General features: G+C 37.6%; 1 protein-coding gene across 13 annotated transcripts in view; it reads right to left on the reverse strand.

Annotated features, from left to right (window-relative positions):
• The window catches only part of EPHA3 (EPH receptor A3), a 218298-nt gene that overhangs the window by 20500 nt on the left and 175692 nt on the right, over positions 1 to 22106 (reverse strand). For all 13 annotated transcript variants that reach the window (XM_035540651.2, XM_035540652.2, XM_035540647.2 and 10 more), the window contains 4 exons: positions 18064 to 18249; positions 13127 to 13188; positions 10609 to 10818; positions 1154 to 1303 (listed from right to left, as the gene is read on the reverse strand). In XM_035540651.2, the coding sequence (XP_035396544.1) occupies positions 1154 to 1303; positions 10609 to 10818; positions 13127 to 13188; positions 18064 to 18249 (608 nt within the window). The remainder of the gene's footprint in view (positions 1 to 1153; positions 1304 to 10608; positions 10819 to 13126; positions 13189 to 18063; positions 18250 to 22106) is intronic.

Consider the following 22106-nt stretch of genomic DNA (forward strand, 5'->3'; position numbering starts at 1 on the left):
AAAAACTATTCTGAATCAGAACAGGGATAAGAAAAAATCCACAGTTAAAACGGTCACAAAGCCAAAACACATAAATGGATAAATATTTCTGTTTCTGATTTCAGTGTGAACAGCTACTATGAAAGGCATTCCCCTAGTACATCAGCCTTTGTAACACAATTCATTAATCTCCACCAACAACTGTAAAGCTTTCATGGCTAATTAAAAGAAATATAGAGCTTGCTGCAGACTTGCATTCCAGAGGTACTCATTTCAAAGGAGAAATATATATATATATATATATATATATGTATTTTGTATTTCATATAAAGTAACATAAACAATGTATGACTACAACTATGATACTGACTTTCTTGAATCTAGTACTAGTAATGATATATGCCAACCTTTTGGAAAATCTGTATATGTTAGTGACTGTACTACAAAAAAACTTGGTTCATAACTCCTGTGGAATAAATCTAGGATTAGTGAGGCAACAGAGAAAAAAACACCACCAAAAAACAGATATAAGAACTTATTTTGGGAAATGTTATGCTTCTTATAGAAATACTGTGAGAGATACATTAATCGTTTGGATTGCAGACTTGAACTGTTCACTAATGTTGCAAAGAAGCCTTTATTGGAAGTCTTCTAATCAAATAGTCTACTTCTCTATTTTATCCGTTGATTATTTCCAGAAGTATTTTGGTTTTATTAAACTCTTAGTAGAAATGCTCTGCTTCTCTTTTTCATGGGCTCCAAGAGCAATTTATTCTGTGTATTTGACATTTATGGAAAACTTCTATGTAATATTATAGAAGTAGAACCAAAGGGCATCCACAGAAATTTAGGAGGGTTTTCTAACAATAAGCTAAAGAATGTAAAAGGGAATGACATCATTGCAGTGGAACTGTTTGAATCATCCTACAGAAAACCACCAGAGTGACAAAATCCTCTTAGTTTGCTCCTACAGAGGTCCAAAATACCCTGTTAAAAAGATGTTAGCTTTTTCAGTTCATAGGAACTTTTACCTGACCAGGGACATGTGGAAATTTTCATTTCTAAATCATCTTCAATGTCAAAAACTCACAGCCACCTGGTTTCATTATGCTTCACTTACTTTCACAGTCCGATCCTCTGTTTGAGAACATAACTCAGATAACACCATACTCACATCCTGGTTGGACATCTCCCAGTATGGTCTTTCTCCATAAGACATCACCTCCCAGAGAACAATCCCATAGCTCCACGCATCACTGGCTGATGTGAACTTCCGATATGCAATGGCTTCTGGTGATGTCCATCGGATAGGAATCTTGCCCCCCTGGGAGCAAAATCAAATAAAAAAGTCCATTTTTACTGTGATACAATGAATAGGATTTTGTACGATTGGTTATTTTAAATGTATCTCTGAGATTATCATTATATCAGTGTTAAAAAAAAAACACAACAGCATAAGGTGGAAAATGCTATTGCCATTTGTTATGATAGCATCTTGGACACTCTAAAGAGTAAAATACATTACAGTGCAAAACCTATTGAAGCTATAGGTATATAGTATAGTATACATACTGCATGCATGTACTTCAGTATATACACATATATTTATATAGAGTATAATATACAAATAAAAATTGGAAGTTAACTATAGTTGATTTTCAGTTATAAAGTGTTTGGGAAATGTTGGTGAGACAATCATACAGAATTAAGGATGAGAAGATTGGTACCACGACCTTGTTTACATCCTAGATCCCTTTGCACTGAACAAATTGCCCACTCCAGGCAAAGCTGGCAGAGAGTCACAGAAAGAGAGATTCAGATGGTGTTGTTTGTGCAGAGAAGAGTATGAAAATGCCATCTGAGGAGGTGGTTTTAAACTTTTTTTTTTTTTTTTTTTTTTACAGTCACAAGAGAAGCAAACCATCATTAAATGATTCTAAACTTGAAAAGAATTAAAGCTACCATTACAATTAATATTTTAGCTAGAGGAACCTCTCTCTCTGATTATGGCCAATATTTGGTGCCATAGGTCAAGTTAGTAAAATGCACACAAGCAGCCTTGGGCTGAGTTTCTGCAACCTAAGAATTAGAAGGAATAGCCAGTTTCCAGTGGGGCCAGATTTGACATAGGGCTTTAAGACTCTGACTTGTGGGTCACATAGGAGAAAAAAAGTCCTAAAAGACAGCAGTGCAAAGCTTCCTACTTGGCAATCTGAAGTGGATATATTTGAATGCAGAAAATGGTGAGAATTTAAAGTTGTTTCCAGCTACAGGGATGTACAACATATACAGAGATATTTTCTGAAGATATCACACCAGCCTGTAGCTATTTGAGGTACCTCTGCAAACCCCTTTATGCTACAGTCAGATCACGCACCTATCTTCACCATAACCTGTGTGGGAAAAGAGTGCTATTATTTCCACTATTCAGTGGAAATATTCCACTAAGCAGCAAGAAATAAAGCATAAAGATATTAAGACTTTGCCTACACTTCCATAAAGTGTACCCGCACTGAGAGCAGGCATATACTCACCAATTTTAGTTCAACTAGCCTGGTTAACAATAGAAATGTGGACATGAAGTGTTCATTAGAAACCTAAATACAGCCCATGTTGGAGCCTACACATCTGCAATTTCACAGTTAATATTGCACAAATTAGCTTAAATATAGGAAACACAGGTGCATTTTGCTCAGGCTGCAATTCAGACCTCCAAAATGTCACCAGAGATATCTTAGAAACTCGGCAAAGGTCAGAAAGAGGATCTAACCTGACATACACTTTTTTTTTTTTTTTTTTTTTTTTAAATCAAACCCATCCTATTTAGCAGACTCCCTTCCTTAACCAAAAGACAAACCTTCATTTCACACAAAATCATTACCATTAGGTAAACACTGAATTTCCACGTTACTTGTGGACCAACAAATAGGACAGAGAAAATACACAGGGGTATTTCAAAACACTGTTTTATCAAAGAAGCCAGGCTGGAGAGCCCGATGTCTGTCTCTTTCAGACTGGGAAATCTATAATAAAATGTCCTTTAGTCACAAAAAGCACATTTTCTATTCATTATATGTTATCCATGATTCCCAGTGCTGCTGTATAACAGTACCAAGAGCATAACAGTGATTTTGTTTTTCTCTTACCCTATTGAGAAACAATGCTATATGCATTTTACAAAGGTCCAGAATCCCTCAGTGAGTCCAAGGTGCAGCTGAAATTGCAAAACTCTCCTGTGTGCCAGTGTTTTAACAAAAAATCAATTTGCCCTTTAAGATGTTGGGATGGTAAAGAAATCGGTCCCATTTTTTCAACCTTTTTTCTATGTGTACTAGTAGACTGAACTTTGTTTTCTTCTCCAACAGGTCACACAATAAGGAATGTCAATACTAGGGGGAAAACCATATCCTAAACTTATAAGAACAAAACCCCACCACCACAAACAGGAAGAGCTTCCAAGGCAAGAAAACGTCTTCCACTCATCCCACAGGCTCAGAAGTCATCTGCAAGTCTGAGCAGACTCAAAGTGCAGCAGAAAGGCTGAACAAGCAGCAGGTCATACAAGAGGAGAACAACACTGATGTTTAGTTGGAGAGAAGTTTTGACTTCCTGGTCAGGTGGAGATGTGAAAGAGAGAACTGTTGATCCTTGCTGCTGACATGGCAGTGGTGCAACCTCCAGACAAGTCCCAAGCCTTGTCTCACCTCTGTTGATTCCTTTCCTTGTGCCTGGAGACATCAGCACTGCTGGGAAGCAAACTGTTCCACCCGAATGGACAGAAACTGAGATAAAAGAACAAGTATCCTCAGTGGACCCATGGCAATGTAAGCCAAGTTGCGCCTCATTGTCCAGCAATTGCTTTGGCTACATTTTCAAAAGAGAGATGGCAGAACATAAACTTACAATGTTCCATGTAAGAAAGTCCTTGAGGCAGTGAATAGTGATGCTGTTTTTCTTACATAGGCATAATAGCTGGTTTTCTGAAACACAGAAGTATCACTTCGGAATACTCAGAATCCTACTTTCTTGAAATTTGAATTTCCATGGGTGGTTTCAGGCTCGCTTTTTCAATTTTGTGTTAAGATGTGAAAATGGAACCTTTCTTGCTGAACCATAAAGAAATAATTGTCAGATGCCACATGGAGAAATGTGCTTGTGGCCAGAACATGAGCACTTTGAGCAAGGGCAGGAAATATCATTTTTGATAGGAGGCCTTTATAATCTTGTAGGAAGTCATTTATACAATTGGAGGAAAACATTTACACAAAGTGATGTTAATTAGTCTCCAAGTATTTTAGAACTGCCTTATTGCAGGGTAAGGAAGATTATAAGCTCAATGAAACAAAGTTCTTCTGGCTGTGTCTGTTTTAGTTAAAAAAAAAATAAATGAAAGTACATCAACCCTATGCTCCATTACAAGGAAATACATTTTCTTTGCTAAGTCTTAGCTGCAACTCTATACAACTCTGCAGACACATGTGGCATTACCATAAACAAGAGTAAAATAAGAAGAGTATTAAAACGTAGCTAAAAAAGAAATCAACTGTCACTGATCATAGTGTAAAAACTGTAATTTTGCTATTCTGCTCTCCAATTTGTCATAAAAATGTCAATCTTCTCTTTGTATTTAAAAGGGGACTTTGTTGACTCATTTCATGAATAATTCAAGAGCAAGAATGGCAAGCAAAGTTCTGGTAAATATTTTTTAGACACATAAGCATTTTAACACAAAAACAATTCCTCCCAAAGGACTATGTAACACACACATTTTAGCAGATGTTCAAATATCAATATATGTAGAAAATCTGAAGAGTTGTATCAATCTAAATGCATGATATTCTATCACTATTACCTTTGAAAATGTTAAGGCTTACTGTGATTTAAAAAGTCTATTTGCAATTCCAAAAACATGTGGTCATTCAGCATTAGAAAATCCCTTCTCACTTATCTCCATCATTTTAAAGAAATACACATCTCATTTGAACATGTAGCACGCACCTCTTCCATTTTCTTCTTTGTCAGGATTGAAGATATCTTAACATGAATTACCTTTGCATAAATAAAAGTGAATACTTTCTCCTAGACCACACGTTTGGAGCTAGGAACACTAAACTTTCCTACTTCTTTCTTCATCCGTCTCTTGTTTGGTACACCCTTTCCCCAGTCTCTCTATATTTAAAATGAATATAATGACTCCTACTCTACAAACTGCTGTAATGAAAGCGCTAAGAAACCCTACTTACATGTTTTGTTACGCGATGTATGTCCATTAGGATTTTGTACAATTTAGTCTTCTTTATCTATATGGCCTCACTAAGGGCAAATCATACTTGATGATTGGGTTACAGCATTGGTGGTTAAGGGAAGATCAACTGATGTCATCTGCATAGACTTGTGCAAAGCATTTGACACTGTCCTGCATGACATCCTTGTCTCTAAAATGAAGAGACACGGCTTTGATGAATGGATCACTTGGTGGATAAGGAATCGCACTCAAAGAGTTGCGGTCAGTGGCTTGATATCCAAATGGAGACCAGTGACAAGTTGTGTCCCTCAATGGCCTGTATTGTGTCCAGTATTAACATCTTTGTTGGTGATACGGACAGTTATATTATCGATATAAGCCTATATATATCTATATATATCTATCTAGGCTTATTGCCTAGGAAAAAGGTTTACTCACATTTGTTCGAAATGGGCTTATAAAGAGAAATCTATGCGCGCACGAATCATTAGCTAGTGGCAATACATTTACTGATTATTTTCTGAGGATAAATGCAAGTTGTATATATTTTTGTCATGGTCTCCCTTTACGGATATGCTTAGCGTGAGGGCAGATAAGCTGCCTGAATCTGAGCAGAAAGAAAGCCTTGGTATTAGAGATGGCCGGAGTTTGTTATTACAGCTCCAAATCCCAGGCAGCCTAGGTCAGAAAGCCACTCTCAGGGTTTGAAATTAGTAAGCCAGCAGCAACTGAAGGTCTTATCTGGTCTAGATGGAGCTATGATTCCTACAGTATCTGGCTTTTCCGTGTCATTTGTCTCAAGCCAATGAAGTCCCCACTTTATTTGTCGCATGCCTAGCACACTGTCACAAGGCAGCTGATTCCAGGCCTTCGCACCCCTCCCAGTACTGTGATTTATTTCCTGTACGGTGTGTCTGCCACAGGCCCCTCAGCCACAGGCCTAGAAAGAAAAGAATCAAGAAAAACAGGTTCTAACAGAAAAATTAGAACATTTTTTGCAGGAAAACCTAAAGATAAAAGTCTGGCTTTAATTGATTACCTGAGGACTTCGGCTATTCAGAAGACACCTTACTACTGCTGAGCAAGATGGTTTCATGTGAGTGAGATGAGCCTGGCTTACCCTCATAAGCACCTGAAAATTACATGACCTTACTGCTTCATCCCTTACTAATGAATATTTTATCTTGAATCTACCTCCCTCCTTCTGAAGTGGTAAATCATAACAGAACATTGCTCCTCTCTCACGTGCTTATCAGGGAAGAGAATTCGAGTTTTTTTTTTTTTTTTTTTTGACATTCCTCAGCAGATTCTGTCTGCATTACTGTCTTTGCACATTCAGAAAAAAAGGAATGAGCCACAAATAACTTCTGGCAAAAAGCGGTTGCAATAACAGGTGCAATGCAAGGGCTTTTCTCAACAGAGCACTTCCTTTGGCACACCAGAGAGCAGTGCCTTGCTGTGCCCTCCCTGCTCTGTCACGGTTACCTGGGGACATGGTTACCAAGGTACTTGTCACCAAAGCACAATACTTCTTGAGTCATGCAGGTTTAAGGAGAAGTGGGTTATGCATGCAAATATAGTAACTGGACAGCATTTTACATTGAAATGCCATGAACACCACTGATGTGCCCAAGGATGAACTTAAATAGTCTAAATTCATCTACTGATTACCCAAATATTATGCCTCTGAGAGAGATAATTACAGTCCTTCTACATGTGTGATGGCTTAAATTTACTTCCAGTTCATACTGTATGATTAGTCCACCCACTTGTCATACAGACATCTAAAAATAATAAGAATAGAAAAGATCAATTTGACAATGACAATTTTAATACAGCCTTGGCCTTTCAATTAAAATCGAATAGGTATGAAGAACATAGATAATTACAGTACATCCCCTCTGGCACATTTAGTCAGCCTAGCACAGACGCTGGCTTCTGCTTCTGTAAGCAGGCAGACCTCAGGCTGCTGAAGGCCTTTTGTGATATGAAAGCAGTGACAGTAATTCAGGAGCTAAATTATGACCCTGCCAGGTAGAAAAGTTTTCTTATAAATCTCAATTCCCCGTATTTCATAGATACACCTGTGAACTTTGTACTTCAGAGCTCTTGTACAATAGCATGAATATCATAGATTGCGTATTGAAAAAGGACACGTTATATCCTTTAAGCAAAACTTCAGACACAGCTTCTGAGAACAGAACAAAGTAAAATTTCACCCAGTCAATGTTTTATGAAAGCCTAAATGGCTGACTGGGCTTTTTTTGGGTATACCAATCCAGCACTGCAATTATGAATTAAAATGATGTAATCGTTCCCAGGCTTTGACATTTCCAGGTAGAAAGTAGGGGCAGAAGAGGAAGCTAAATACATAAAAGATTTATCTTCACAACTATGTCTATAAATTTGCCTAGTACTTCTGACATTAAACAAAGAACACCATCTTTAATGTTTGAACATTTGGAAATATGGCTATATCGTGCTTTTGTTTTTGTCTCTTCAAAGATCCTACTGAACAGTAGGTACCATGAATTGCCCAGCTTTCTGCCAATGACTCACAGTGCTGTCTCACAGAGAGCTTAGGGCAGCGGTCAGAGGCAGCTGAGCATCACTAGGAGGTACAATGGGAACAGCCCAGGTCTTAAACACAGTGAGGACATATCTCCACTGAGGGGAAATGTGCCCTGTGGAGTGCTTTCACGACCATGATCACCAGTTTTTTAAGCTGGGGACCAAACAAACCTCAGGGACACACTACCTGGACATGTGCATGACACTCACTTCAAAGGACATTTGAGCAGAGAGACAAGCAGCAAATACCCTTGTCCTTCTCTCAGAGCCAGGACATGGCTGAGGTATATTTGAAGGAAATTAAATTGCCCTAGGTTGTATTTGAAGGTTGTAATTATCTGAGCATCTCCCTGCAGCAGTATGCATATACACCATAAATGCCAGATGGAGTTTACTGAACACAGATGAATATACTCCACAAAATAGTTTCTTTCCATCACATTTCATTATCTAAATGTAAATAGGAAGGTAGGCTTAGAAAATAGGTGTCAGAAAGAGAAGAAGAAAAAAAATTTCAACACTGCACTTGGTCACAGGAAATTTAGATGTAACATTGGCAGAAAACAGTGACACTTTGTGCACCCTGGTTTGTTGTAGCCCACCCAGGGGTATAAGCCATTTATGTGCACGCCATTTTTATGGAAGTCCACCTCTCTTATACAGCCATATGCTATGAAGTTTTTTGGGAAGCCAGTTTTTCTGTCTATACAACTTTTTTTCATTTAGGTTAACTAGGACTCAAAGGTATCCTCAGCTTTTAATGTGAGTACACAAAATGCACTCACTAAATTATAGATCAGTTTGCATGCCCAGATGAATTTTGGAACATGAAAATTTACCTTTGAAGTCTGACAAAGGCATGTGTCACAAGGTTAAGTTGTGCTAGGGGTGGGAGGAGAAATACAGAGTCCTAAACCCATGGAGATACTAACAGAAATTGCATGTGTATGAAGCAAGAGATGAAGCAAGAGACCATGCTATGCCTGGTGCTAGGGATTGATTGTATCCAGTTTGGGGCATTGCACTTAAGGAAAATGTAAACATGAAAAGAGTCTGAACAAGACCAGCAAGAACAGTCAAGTTCAGAAAAAATGCTTAGAGAAGAAAAGATTGGAGGGATGTGTGTGAAGAGCATGTCAATCTCCATGCGCGTTAGTGGCTGCTTTAAAGAGAGGATTGATCACTGGCCTATGAGCAAGCATACGTTCTGGGGGAGGGAGGTTAAATATTAGACTACATGTATAGTGTGTCTGAAGCTGTTTAGCTTGGAAACACTAACACACTATTTTCACAGAAGGTTTTTAAGAAGGGGTCAGGCAAATATATCTGACAAAGCAACAGACCTCTGTGGTTGAACTATAGATGATTTTCTCTTAAGGAACTCCTCTGTTGTATTAATATTTAACTGTGGATGTTGCACCTATACTGAGCATGAAAGCTGCTTTCTCCTACTAAAGTCTCTTCGTATCAACCATGTGAGATCTCTGTGAACAGTTTTTTAAAGCAGTATACATTGCCTGCTTCTAACAACATGCCAAAGCTTATCAAAAATCCAAGAAAGCACAGAAAGGTCAAGTAAAGAACAATGTCATTATATGTGGTAAATTATGAAGATATGATTGATAAATATACGTAAACATGAATATACATGTGCATATACGTATGGATATATGTGTTAAACCAAACAGATAGCGTCTCTTAACTTGTTTTTCACCTGCTATTTTATTTCAGTCATGAAGAGGATAGCATGCACACTACCACAATAATTGATTACTCCTGTCTGTGATCAGGAATGAAGGAAACCCTAGAAAACCCATATTAAGATTCTGCTGATACATTCTACTCTAATCTGGTTGGTACAGTGATGAAGAGACTATTACTAGGCTTCAGTACAAATTACACTCGAGTAAGATACTGGATATTAATGACACTTTTTCTAAAGTTAATAAAATCCACTTGCAATAGCATTAAGCGAACAGCTGGGCATAATCCCAGTGTAATATCGAGATACACAAAGCTAAATGTATGCCTTCAAGGTTTTCACAACAAAACAGACAGAAGTGTTATTCAACTGAGAACAAGAGGTGCAACAAAGCTGTACTTAGAAGACAATGTGTTTTTTTTCTAAGGCTCCTGACTAATCAAATAGAGTAGCTTCCAGGTAGCTTTTCAGTCAAGATGAAATCCAGAAAGAGAAAAGAAGCAGGCTACCCTATGGGGTAGCCAAAAAGAAGAAAGCACAGGAAATTTAATTATATTGTTAAGGAAGACTTCTTTTCTTGTTTTACTCAAGATTTTGCTCAGTTAGAGGTACAACAGCAAGCATGACCAATGTACCCTTTATAGAACAGCGATCTCAGTATGCTCCAATCAAGACATACATCTCATCATACTAGAAGATATAAAAACATAAAGGGAAAAAGCTTTTTTTTTTTTTCCTGAGTGGGATTTTTTTTTTTAAACTGTGTAGGAGTCGAATCACCAGTGAGACAAAACCTGCACACATCAAGTCTTAGATCACTGTGTACTATTGTGGTATTCTTTCCTTGACACACACAGCAGAAAGAAACCAAGCCACAAATTTTGCACACTGTAAGAAAAATAATCTATCAAGGTTTTTTGCCTTCCGTCTTCCCTGAGACATGACTACAAATATAGCTATGATATGTTTATGCTTTATCGAACACCTCTGGCCAAGCAAGATTGGATAGCCTCTGCAACACAGAGTATAAGCCTCAGGGACTCCCTCAGCTTTCAGACTAACTTTGCCACAACAAACATCAATAATTTTAAAAGGATAAACACAAACTCACCCTTGTTGTGTACGCAGCTTCTGGGTCATCTTCCAGCACACGAGAAAGACCAAAATCGGAGACTTTGCACACCAAGTTACTATTGATGAGGATATTACGAGCAGCTAGATCTCGATGGACATAACCCATATCTGACAAATATTTCATGCCAGATGCAATCCCCCGAAGCATGCCTACTAGTTGAATGACTGTGAACTGGGCATCATGTTTCTGGAAAACATTTGAAATGTCATTTCAGAGATTGTTTGTGCTCCTTCTTGCACAGGATTTTTGATAAGACCCCAGAAATTCCTTGGGTGAAGAGCTCAAGTCAGGGATCAAGAGTTAAATACCACACATGGAACTACTTTGATCTGTAGAGAATAATCTTCCCATCAGCTGAGGGTAAAGGGACAGATTTTCAATTCAGATAAAAATTCAGTTTTCATGTTCTTGCTCTCATCAGAATTTTAATTTCCTAGATGGGACTTGTATATAAGTGGCACATAAATCTCAGTTGCGTGTGCCCCTGAGACTGGAATGTCAGGACATTAGGGAAACAGATGTTTGGTTTCTCTTAAAGGCCACAGGAACTGGTAGTGGAAATCCCAGCCTTATCCAATGGCCTAATGGAAGTTTTCTATTGCTTTTTTTTTTTCCCCAATAGTAACAAATGCTGTTTTGATTCATTGGTTTTCAAATGCCCCTCAAATTTCAACTCATTCCTCAAGATTTTCCTCAACTTCATGAACACAAAATTACTTAAGCACAATGTGACTTAGCCTAGAAACCACCAGATGCACAGATTCCTAATTGTATACTTCTAGACATATGTTTTAAATCTTCCAGCTCTTACTAACACTGTTTGTTAACACTAAGCGTTGGTATTGATATATGGATACATAGAAAACAAGACAACAGTATGACCTACAACAGCTCTCAAATGAATCCCCCATTGCCATAAATGTATCATCATGGGCAGCTCTCCAGCTCTTCCTGCTGCTTCTTCCAGAATTTTATTAAATAGATCAGAGTTGGCTCTGCCATGTAGGGTGAGCTCACATGAATCAGCCTGCAAGACTGATTGCATTCATTTCATTTCTGATTAATATACTTAAGGGCAATGTTAGCACTGTAAACATTAGATAAATATATTGCACAGAGGATGCTTAAAGATCCTCTCAGAATTCTCTTTAACGAAGAAATTTATTACTATTAAAGACTCTTAGCAATTCTCTGCTACGAAACTGTCTTAACTAGAGCCAACACAAGAGGGTTTATGTAGGCCCTGGAAAAGATTTAGCTAGGAATCACAAGGTTTATAATCACGAAAGGAGTGAGATCCTGAGATTGCCTTTCAATGGCAGTGGGGAAGGCAAACTAACTAGTTTTAAGAAGCATTTATAAAGTGGGTTACATAGCCTGCGTTGCCTTTGATATTAATGAGTCGCAAAGTTCTTAATCTATGTTTACATGCCACAACAGTAAAAAAAAAAAAAAAAAACACACTCAAATGACCGAACAAGCTGAACAACCGTTTCCTACAGTCAGAAATTATTCTCCTGTCCTCAGAGCTTTCTTCAAGGATTTCTAGCCTAAACAAAATATATATCGTTCAGTATAGGTATATTTCATTCAGATACACTGACACATTATTTATATATATTTTACATGCTTCAGTGGACTTCATAACATATGCAGTACATACTGAAACTAAGGTTGACAATATGTCCCCTTTTGGGGTTAAACGTCTAGTTCAGTGTTATGAATTTGGGGGATAATGTCATTCAACCATGGCAGAACCAAAGCAGTCTCACAGCGACAGCTGAGTTTGCCCTAACAAATTAAAATTAAACTAGCGTTTCCCCTCAGAAGGGATTTCATTTCTGCTACACTTCTTGTTTTGCCACAAGTAAATCTTGGTGACACAGGGAGCGTTCAAATTTTTTTAGGCTCGCTACCAACTTCGACAGAAAACAAAGATAAATCAACAGCAGTATCAGTATGCCTAAGGTTGTGGAAAGAAAACAGGCTAATAAAGTCTGTTAGCAAAACATTTCAAACACCCCCATGTAAGGGCTTATTCCCTAAACTGTCCACATTTAGGGAAATGGCCCTTGGTTCACTATTACTGGTTTACCGATAACATTTCCACAAATTCATTTGCTTTGGAAATCACTTGTAAGACATACGGGCTGCCAACCAAAATGCGCAACAGCATTACAGTGGTAATTCTGCCCTAAGAAAAATAATCTTCATTTTAGTGATTCATTTAGAGATTTATTTTAATAGAAATGATATATTAATAAAACAAAAAAAAATCTACTTAATTTTGGAATAATAGCGACAACAGTCAAAATGCAACAGCAGATCCTTGCCTAGCTTTCTGAGCAGATCACAATGCACACAAAACCCAGTGGAAATAATGAAATATCAAGCAACAAGAGCTCATGATGCATCAGAGCAGAGTGGCTCCACATTCATAACAAGTTCAGAACAAGAGACGGTCATGCCCCACGTAGTTATCTATTGCACTTACCCGCAGAAAGCTGTCCAAGGAACCATTTTCCATATATTCAGTAACTATCATAACTGGTTTACCTGCAAAAACGTTACAGGGGTCAGGTATTTAAAATGAACACATGAATACAGCAAAAGAGGCGTTTCAGAAAGGTGTCCAAATTTACCAAATCCCAAGGATAATTTTACCTTTAAAATAGAAAGCAAAAAGATACATGTGCAAAAATTGCTGTGCACACCATGTAATGGTGATTGCACTGAAAAAAACAGAAATGCTTCAGCATAAGCTGATACTATTTTTAGCAGGTGAAGCATCCTGCATTTTCAGTGCACTGTGCCTGATCCAGTAGTTGTGCAGAATGGTTGCATTTATGCAACGAAGCAGGTGTATTCTGCCAGGCACTTACCCAATGCTTCTTCCAGAAGGGAACTGGGCACAGACTATGGAAGAGCCACAGCCAGAGTTTCTCTCCACAGGTGCCCTGGTCTGCACAATGGAGGGACAAGGGCTCTACCCCTGGGACACAGTCAACACATTCCCCAGATTACGAGGTACCTGAGAGCTGCAACACACTCCCTAACGTAGCAGCCCTGTGTCCCTGAAAAGCCTCTCATATCTGAAAACTCATTTGGAGAGACTCAGATCAGTTTGTGAAACTGCTTCGTCTACCCTAAGTTATCTTGTAACATGCCCAAGGTTTTATATACAACTCTGACATGCTGGAGAGAAATGAACACAAAATTAATGTGATTATGGTGAAGTTTCCACACAAAGGTCATTGCCCTGCTAATATTTTACTCATCATGTGGATTTTATTATTTCATAATATTTTCTAAAGCTTTGTTTATTTTCTCTTTGTGGTAGAGAGAAAGGTGGGTAGGAGCATGAAGTTATTTAAGGAGATGAATTATTATTTCACATATAATACAGGAAGACTTCTGACCATAAAAGCATGACGAAAGCCTGCATATTGTACAGCTGGTGATACTTAGCTTCAAAAATTGAACAGCATGAGACTTGAAGAAGTACCCAGTATAATTTAAGAAAAACATTTAATTCAAAGAATTTGAAAATTCTTTTAAGAACTTTTAGAAGAAAATCCCATGTCCTCTTTGCATGGGTTAAGGGGTGAAATACTTTTCTTCTGCTCTGCAACTGATGCACTATACTGTGGGAGACATACTACTGGGTAACCCACTGTCATCCATTAAGTAGTGGGAACAAACTCTTTATTCAAAGCATTGATGTCAAGTTATATAAGATATGGGACAGATAAAAGAACTAATGATGTACAATCTCCAAAAGAAATTCTGTTGCTTGCTTACTCTTGTAAGCAAGAAATATGCAGTGCAAGAAGTACCTTACGATGTACATGTAACATTAGCCCCAAAGCATTTCTGGTAATGCATAGAAAGTGCTGCTGGACCTTTAAGGTATAGGACAGTGCTCTACTGGGGCTATCCAAAACTTTCCATGATAAATCCATATACTTAGAAAACAAGAGACAGTTGCCTGGTTTCTGTATAAACTCAATTTTATGACACGTCAGAAGACTGAAATTAGAGTAAGAAGATCCGTCTTTCAAATTCTTAGGAAAGCATCCTCCTGACTTGCTCACTCATGTTAAGAAAGCCTTAAGTGCAGGGTTTTGCTCACATCCAGTTAGAAATGTGTTCATAATAAGAAGCATGTGCTCTGAAGCAACACTGTGCACTTTTAAAAGTACACTCTGCATTCATTTATCAAAGCACAGCCGTTCATACCCGATAACAACTTGTGTCAACAGTGTTGCCGAAATTTATTACACTAACAGGCTACAAATTGCTGTAAATTATTAGTAAACTAAGCAGAACATGTGTGCTGTTTATTAGGACTACTGCCTAGAGCGCGCCTGGGAGACCAGCGTAGCAGGAAAACTCAGAACCGAAATCAAACTGTAGTCGTATCTGGTGAACGCCCGTCTCTCTTATTGCCAACGTGTTGTCAGGCAAATCACAGCCACCACAGCTGGAGAACTTCTCATACCAAGCGGTCCTGCTACAGGAATCGTGGCCATTGCAGCTACTATGAGTTGCTTCAGAAGAGGTGCTTAGTATGAGAAGTGAGTTCACTGCTAAGGGCCACCTGTCAAAGGAGTTTAGTTAATGAAGAAAAGGTCATATTGCCCGCTTATCTGTATTGGGAGTGATCCAGCAAATGCTTCGCAGATTTTCTCCAAACTTTGTATATAAACCAACATTTCTGAGTGCGATTTAACAGTCATCATAAAAAAAAAAGAACACTTGATAATTTGTTATTACAATATACTGGTCTGGTTTAAAAATAATAATTAAAAAAAAACAACACCAAAACACAAAGAAAAAACCCACCTTCTTACCCTTCTATCACCTTAGCAAATGTTAGAGAAAAATTGATGATTACCGTTGCTTGCATTTATGCCATATATTTTACCCAGAAAGTACTTCCAGAACAGTTTTCTCAAGTCCCATATTGCTATTCCAGCTATCTGGAGAGGGGGATGAATCCCTGATGCCTATATTGACTTCAGTTGGGAATACTTAGACCTTGCCCTCTCATACTTGAAGGTGATAGACAGATAGCACTCCCAAACACCCCTGAGACAGATAGCAAATATGCTGTGAGTACAGCTGAGGGGCAAACTTACTAATATTCTCCTATAGAAGAATATATGAATACAGAATTAGCAATGCACATTTAAAAGCAGTGCAAAGAATACTGAATGCAGAGCAGTAAATCATTTTCTGAAGTGCCTCAGAAATAGAAAATGTAACAAAACAGATTTTAGCTCTGCTGTGTACAGACTGACATTGGTGTTTCAAGAAATTCATGGATTGTAAATGTTATTTTGACTGTACAAAGCATGTGTCATTAGAAAGCAGGAGATAACTTGAATTTATACAGGCAGATCTGGCAGCCCTTTCCCAACGGGAACTGTGAGGCGTAAGTTGAATAATAATTTTTTTAATCTAAATCAGCAAAACAGACTTGCATGAATAACACCTAAAGAAAGCATCATAATTGTAACTGTTTCTTCATAACATATAGGGTTTTACTGCACTTTCATTAGTTATTATTAAACATATATGTATATATATATTTCTTTTACTTTGTTGCACTAAGCTGTGAAATTCTTTTGTGCCTTTTTTGTTTGTGAAACCTTGAACCACTAATTTTAAAAAACAAGATTCTTTAGAAACAACAAAACTGTTTACTTAAAAACAAACTGGGGTATACTCTAGTTAAACCGAAAGCGTCCTCAGCACACTCCAAGGAGCTCTTCGTTCTAAAGACCTGTTTTAACAGCAGTCCTCCGGGATGAACTAGAAAACGTGCTACGCACTTCTTCTGCTCCCCTGAAGAATTTCAGAGCACTCCTGAATCTTTTTCATTTTTCAATTTTTTAAGAATAACTGATATAAAGTTTTATTGATCTCCTACTTAACAATTACTACAGGACTTTGATCATTGAATATATCACCTCGTGCTGCAATGGAAACAATGCAGATGAAGTCTCTGAATTTATGTCTCTCAGAACAAGCTTAGATGTCGTGCCTCTTTTCTAGTACCAACTATTTCTGTCTTTGCATCCCAAGATAGAGGTCAACCAGCAGCACAAGCAACGAGAGCCAGAACTCTCCTAAACAAGGCAGCATCACAAGCAGAAGATCCCACCAGCTGCTTGTAAGATGAAGAGCATGTGTCTCTTGGCAGCTGGATGGAAGAGGCGACTGCAGCTGCCATAGGAGAGCTTGCAAGAGCTTTAAGACAAACATCAGCATTCAGGAATGCCTGTTACAACATGCTGTTATCTTATATAAAGTGGAGCTGGAGATGGTTCTTCAAATAGATTACCTTCCTGGACAAGTAATCTAAGTGTGGATAGTTTTCAATTACCATTTTGTCTCAGAAGAGACTGAGTTGTTACCATAAACATTGACAACAATACGCTTTAAAAACAAAACACCCACAACCCAAAGGCAGATTTATAAAATGCCCATTAGCAAAAATATAAATATTAACAAAGAAATAAGATTAATTTTATTATCAATAGCTTAAATCTCCATGATGTTTTAGGTTTTTTACTAAGGGGTATTAATTCTGGAGGACCCATGCTGGTACATATAGAATATCACACAGAGTATTTTTCCTGCATGAAAACCATGTAGGAAAAAGGTTGGACTTATATACTAGCATTTGTTCTGGTAGCCAGGTAGGCTGTTCATTAATTTGTGCTAATGATAAAGTCTAATGATTTAGTGGAAAGCAGGACATATTGCTTCACTGCAATTAGGGAACCTTAGGACATCAGACTCCAGAACTCCTAACAGATTATCAGCAAGTGCCTCTTGGCCACTTTGCAGCAATTTACAGCTCCAGAGTATTAAATCGGTTCCTAAAATCTGCCAGTTCATTAGTTAGCTGCAATGTTTTTCAGAAACGCTCCTTTTTCTCCACATTATCTATATCATTTTCAAGCAGAGTATCTTTATTTCCCATTTTTCCCTATCTCATTAACCCAGGGTGCTGTTTTTAAGTCCTCAGCATCCTGAGAGCAGCAAGGCAGAGAAGGTCCTGCAGTTTCACTGCAGGCAATTGCCTCTAATACTGCTCTTTATTGGATCCATCAGCATGAGCTTCCACACGGGTAATTTTTTTCCCTGCTTTTGAGGAAATAAAATACACATTGCAAAAGTCAAGCTATGTGTTTCCTTTGTTATCTCTTTTGAAGGATATTTGGTACATATTATCAAGGTTAGGACAAATATCTCTTGAAGGATTTGCAGTGCATAAACACTGATGATTCACTCTTTTCCTCTCTTTTGCTTTTTCTCAAAAGATCAGAGGATCACAGAAATAGTATAGATTGGAAGGGACCTTGGGAGGCCACCTTGTGACACTTCCCATACTGAACGGATGCCCCCCTCAAATCTTACTTTTAGTGACAACGCCCTCCAGTCGAATTATATTAGGGTGGTCAAATTGTCCCATGATGCTTGCTTCTCCCAGGAAATCTCTCCTCTGTTTTTCTGTGTAGCCAACTTTCAGGGTTTTGATAGCCACTGAAATTTCCTTTTTAGAAGGCAGCTTTAGGCGCCCACTGCACACTTCTCCAAATTCCCCTAAAAAAAAAAAGTGGAAAAAAGACAAAATATTAAATGCAGTTACTTCATGAGATTTTAAGAAAGAATGTACAATGTTCAGCCAAAGTCCCTGAAGTGCAATGTCTACTGAAAGGCCACAGACCTGAGCTCAGAGGAGGCCTTCAGACCACTCACTACTTAACATTTCCAGGCTTCTTTTCTCTGGCTGTTACACTGGACAATGTCACTCATTTACACTGCATATTTAGATGACTGCAGAGCAGAGGAATGCATTAATGTCACCAGAAAATTCCTTTTTTTTTTTTCTCCAGTTGATACACTTTGAGACAATAATAGGAGGTCAAACTGATTAACAGAAAGTATCAGAATAGTTGTGCATTTTTGTGAACATCATACTAATTTCTACCAGAGACTGTTCAGTTCCCAATTATTTTTATTTCAATTAAAGTAGCAATATAATTTATAAGGAATAAATTTGTCTACACAAACGCCTGATGGTAAAAGCAAGTCATACAGATTTTCTTTGTTCCACCATTATTCAGATGGATCTATGTAAATACACACTGTTGCTACGGGTCTATAGGACATGACAGTCCACCACGAATAATTGTGCCCACTATGAATTGTATGAGATCCTTAAATAGGAAATGGCAGAGATTACCAAATGCCTACTTTTATACAATGTGGTTTATACTTTGCTATGCAACAGCGAAGAGGAGACAAGACTTATCCTAGCATTCAAATGAGCATGTATAAAGCATGTTAACAGATTGCTGGAAGAAAACATCTCACTTGGAAATTTCTATATTTACTTAATGACACCAAGCATGTAAGAAAATTTCAGTATCTCAGAAAACATTTGAGCTGCAACCGACTTTTGATTCCCAATTATCCACCCCCTCATCTTAGATTTCATATAATAAACTGCACATAGAGCAACCAAGTTAAAATAACATTAATAACTTTTTGATTCCTTGTTTGAAAGACAAAATAGTTGAAATAATGAAAAATACAATACAAATGGAGAATGGATGAAACGTACAAGCGATATGAGTGCAAGAATTGCCCTAAATGTTTATTTATAATTAGAGATAAAAACAAAACAAACAAAAAAAACCCTAGACAATAGAGGGTGTTGCTGGAGGGTTTTAACCTTCATTTTCTGTCAATTAATTCTGTGTTTTTTTTTTTCTTCAAAATATATGAGATCTAAATGTAAATAGCCCTTCATATGCCATACTGTATTTTGTCAAGTGGCCCCGTGCAGAAAGTTTGACTTGGAAAGCAACAAGCCCTATAAATCTAAATCTAGGCAGCATCATTTTTGTGCAAATTGTGAATTTTCTCTGTTTTTGTCAGTAAAACATAATGGAAAAAGTGATTACACTTTATATATATGAGCTTTTTCCCAATTTTATGCTTAATAATCTTAAATGCATTAGCATTGCTTTACTTCTAAAGAACAAAGGCTTTTGGAGTTCATTTGCCCACGATACTCTCTCTACCTGTGCAGCTGACTGTTTACATTAAGCAACATCTGTGAAAAATAAAAATATCCCAGAAGCATATAAATAAGGTATTTCTGATGAGCAAATTGAAATCACATTACTCTTCACGGATTTAAAGCTCAAAAAAGTGTGATGGATTGGCATCCCTCTATTGAAATACTCCTGCACTATTGACTTCAGAGATGATACCACACGGGATATGTTTTAAAAATTACCTTCAACCCATTTATTTATGAATTAATGTACTTATATGTAAATTGAAATTATTCTTCCATCAATTTGCCACCTATATGCTTGGCATTAGAGTCCATGTCCCATCAGGAGTACTGCAATTTAGGAAGGATAAAGGGAATAATAGCAATGACCAGAATCTTAAAAGCCAGGGCTGTGTATTCCTGTTCATAGCTCAAGAAATTGGGGCTGTTTATTTACAATAAGGACTTGAGAAACGGGAGAGATGACAATGGTTCTGGCATATCAAAATAATGGCTATAAGATGGGCACTGACTCCTTTTTATATACACAAGAGGAAAAAAAAAGAATAGATGTAAATTAAATTACAAGAAAGGTAAGTTAGATCAGGAAAAAAAAATCTACCACTAAGGACACTTGGACAGCAGATTTTTTTTTTTTTTTTCCTAGGGAGGCTATGAACTCTTTTGTCTTGGAGATTGTAAAGAATAAGCATCTGTCAAGAAAAGTACCTAACAAGACCAGTTTTGGGCAAGGGCACGGACTTAATGACCTCTCAAGGTCACTTTTCAGCTTTATTTTCTAAGGTTTCTCTGTCAGACAGATAATTTAACAACAACAACAAAAAAAAACTGAACAAATGTGTCAAAGGGCAACAACCTTTCTCTGTTGGTAACCCATGCTAGAGTTAAGTCAACAATAAAGTGAAAGTCACCATATCTTATAACCAGTTGCTGAACTGCTTCGTTCTCCAGGCATGATATTGTGCTATTAATGTAATAACCCCAAAATTAAAAACAGGGCATATCTTGATATAAAATTGCACTTACATTACATCCACTATTTCTACTGTTATTTGTAATTTCAGGCTGCCAAGACAGGCGAATGCTCAGAAAATGCATGATAAAATCTACTACTAGTACACTAACAAGTGTTGAGTTTCACTTAGACTTCTTAATTAAAAATATTCGACCTGCAAGCTAAGATGACTGGTATGCTCTACCAAGAGCAAACACTTCTTTGGTTCAAACACTAATCCCAGCTCTATCCTGCCAGAACACCACAAAGAGAAAGACAAAAGCATGTATTTAAAACAGGAGGAAGGGGAAAAAAAGCATTTAAAATAAATCTTGTAATGTTCAGCTTTGTATTCCCTTTTCTCTATGCTTTAATGGTACAACAAGCTGTAAGTCTCTAACCTCTTAAAACTGTTGGTCAGTTACTGTCAATAAAGAGTGTATCTGTGATTGCAGCAAGCAGTCTGGGCAATCAATCCTTCATTACAGTCTGGAATCATAAATCTGGTATTTGTTTGGCTTTTGGGAAGGAAAAGGTTATGGCTGATGTCCATCAACATGGTCCCATTTAGCCATGGCTGCACAATTTAGAGCTTGGGTGATTAATCAGATTCCATAAGTGCCTCAAGGCCAGTAGATGCTACAGGAGACTGAAAATCAGACCCTTCGTAGCAATGAAGCTCCCTGGTGTCTGGGAATATGACATGAGTTTACTTTCTTGGGAAAAACAACAACAACAACAACAAGAACATAATTCTTCATCAACGTGTAAATATTACCTTAGTTGCCAAAATTTTGAGAAGCATAAACTACTCTGAGTAAGCTGGACAGGCAATCTAAATATGTTTGGTTCCTTCATATACATGGCCATATGGATGCAACATAAGTTTGTCTGGGCAACACCCATAGTGATATGCACTTATACTACATTTTTTTTGCTGAAAATCACTACTATGTGGTCCCAGAAATAAATGGACTTGGGACATCTGTATATAAAGAAACAGTATCTCATCAGATATTGTTTGGGGGGAATAATACATTGTGTATAAGTTGGAAGGTGGAAAAACTGGCACTGACTTTAAGAGATGACGTTGATGGCTTTTTATGTAAAGCCCTTCTGAAGAACTCATTTTTAATTATGCTACGCCCATAAACATTGTATAGCCTGTCCTGCAGACTGATGAATCTATTTATATGTGGAAAACAAATAGATATGATTAGGAGGACTACTTATGATATAAAGATCTCTCTTCAGATTTTTTTTTTTTAAATGGGCTGCTTACTGCATCAGTAAATGCTATTTGCCATGCATTTAGACCCAGGGGACAAGGAGGAGATGAATCTGTGAAATTGGCTGCTCTGTTAACTTAGCTTTGTT

This window comes from Cygnus atratus, chromosome 1 (genome assembly GCF_013377495.2).
Source record: "Cygnus atratus isolate AKBS03 ecotype Queensland, Australia chromosome 1, CAtr_DNAZoo_HiC_assembly, whole genome shotgun sequence".
Taxonomy (NCBI): Eukaryota; Metazoa; Chordata; class Aves; order Anseriformes; family Anatidae; genus Cygnus; species Cygnus atratus.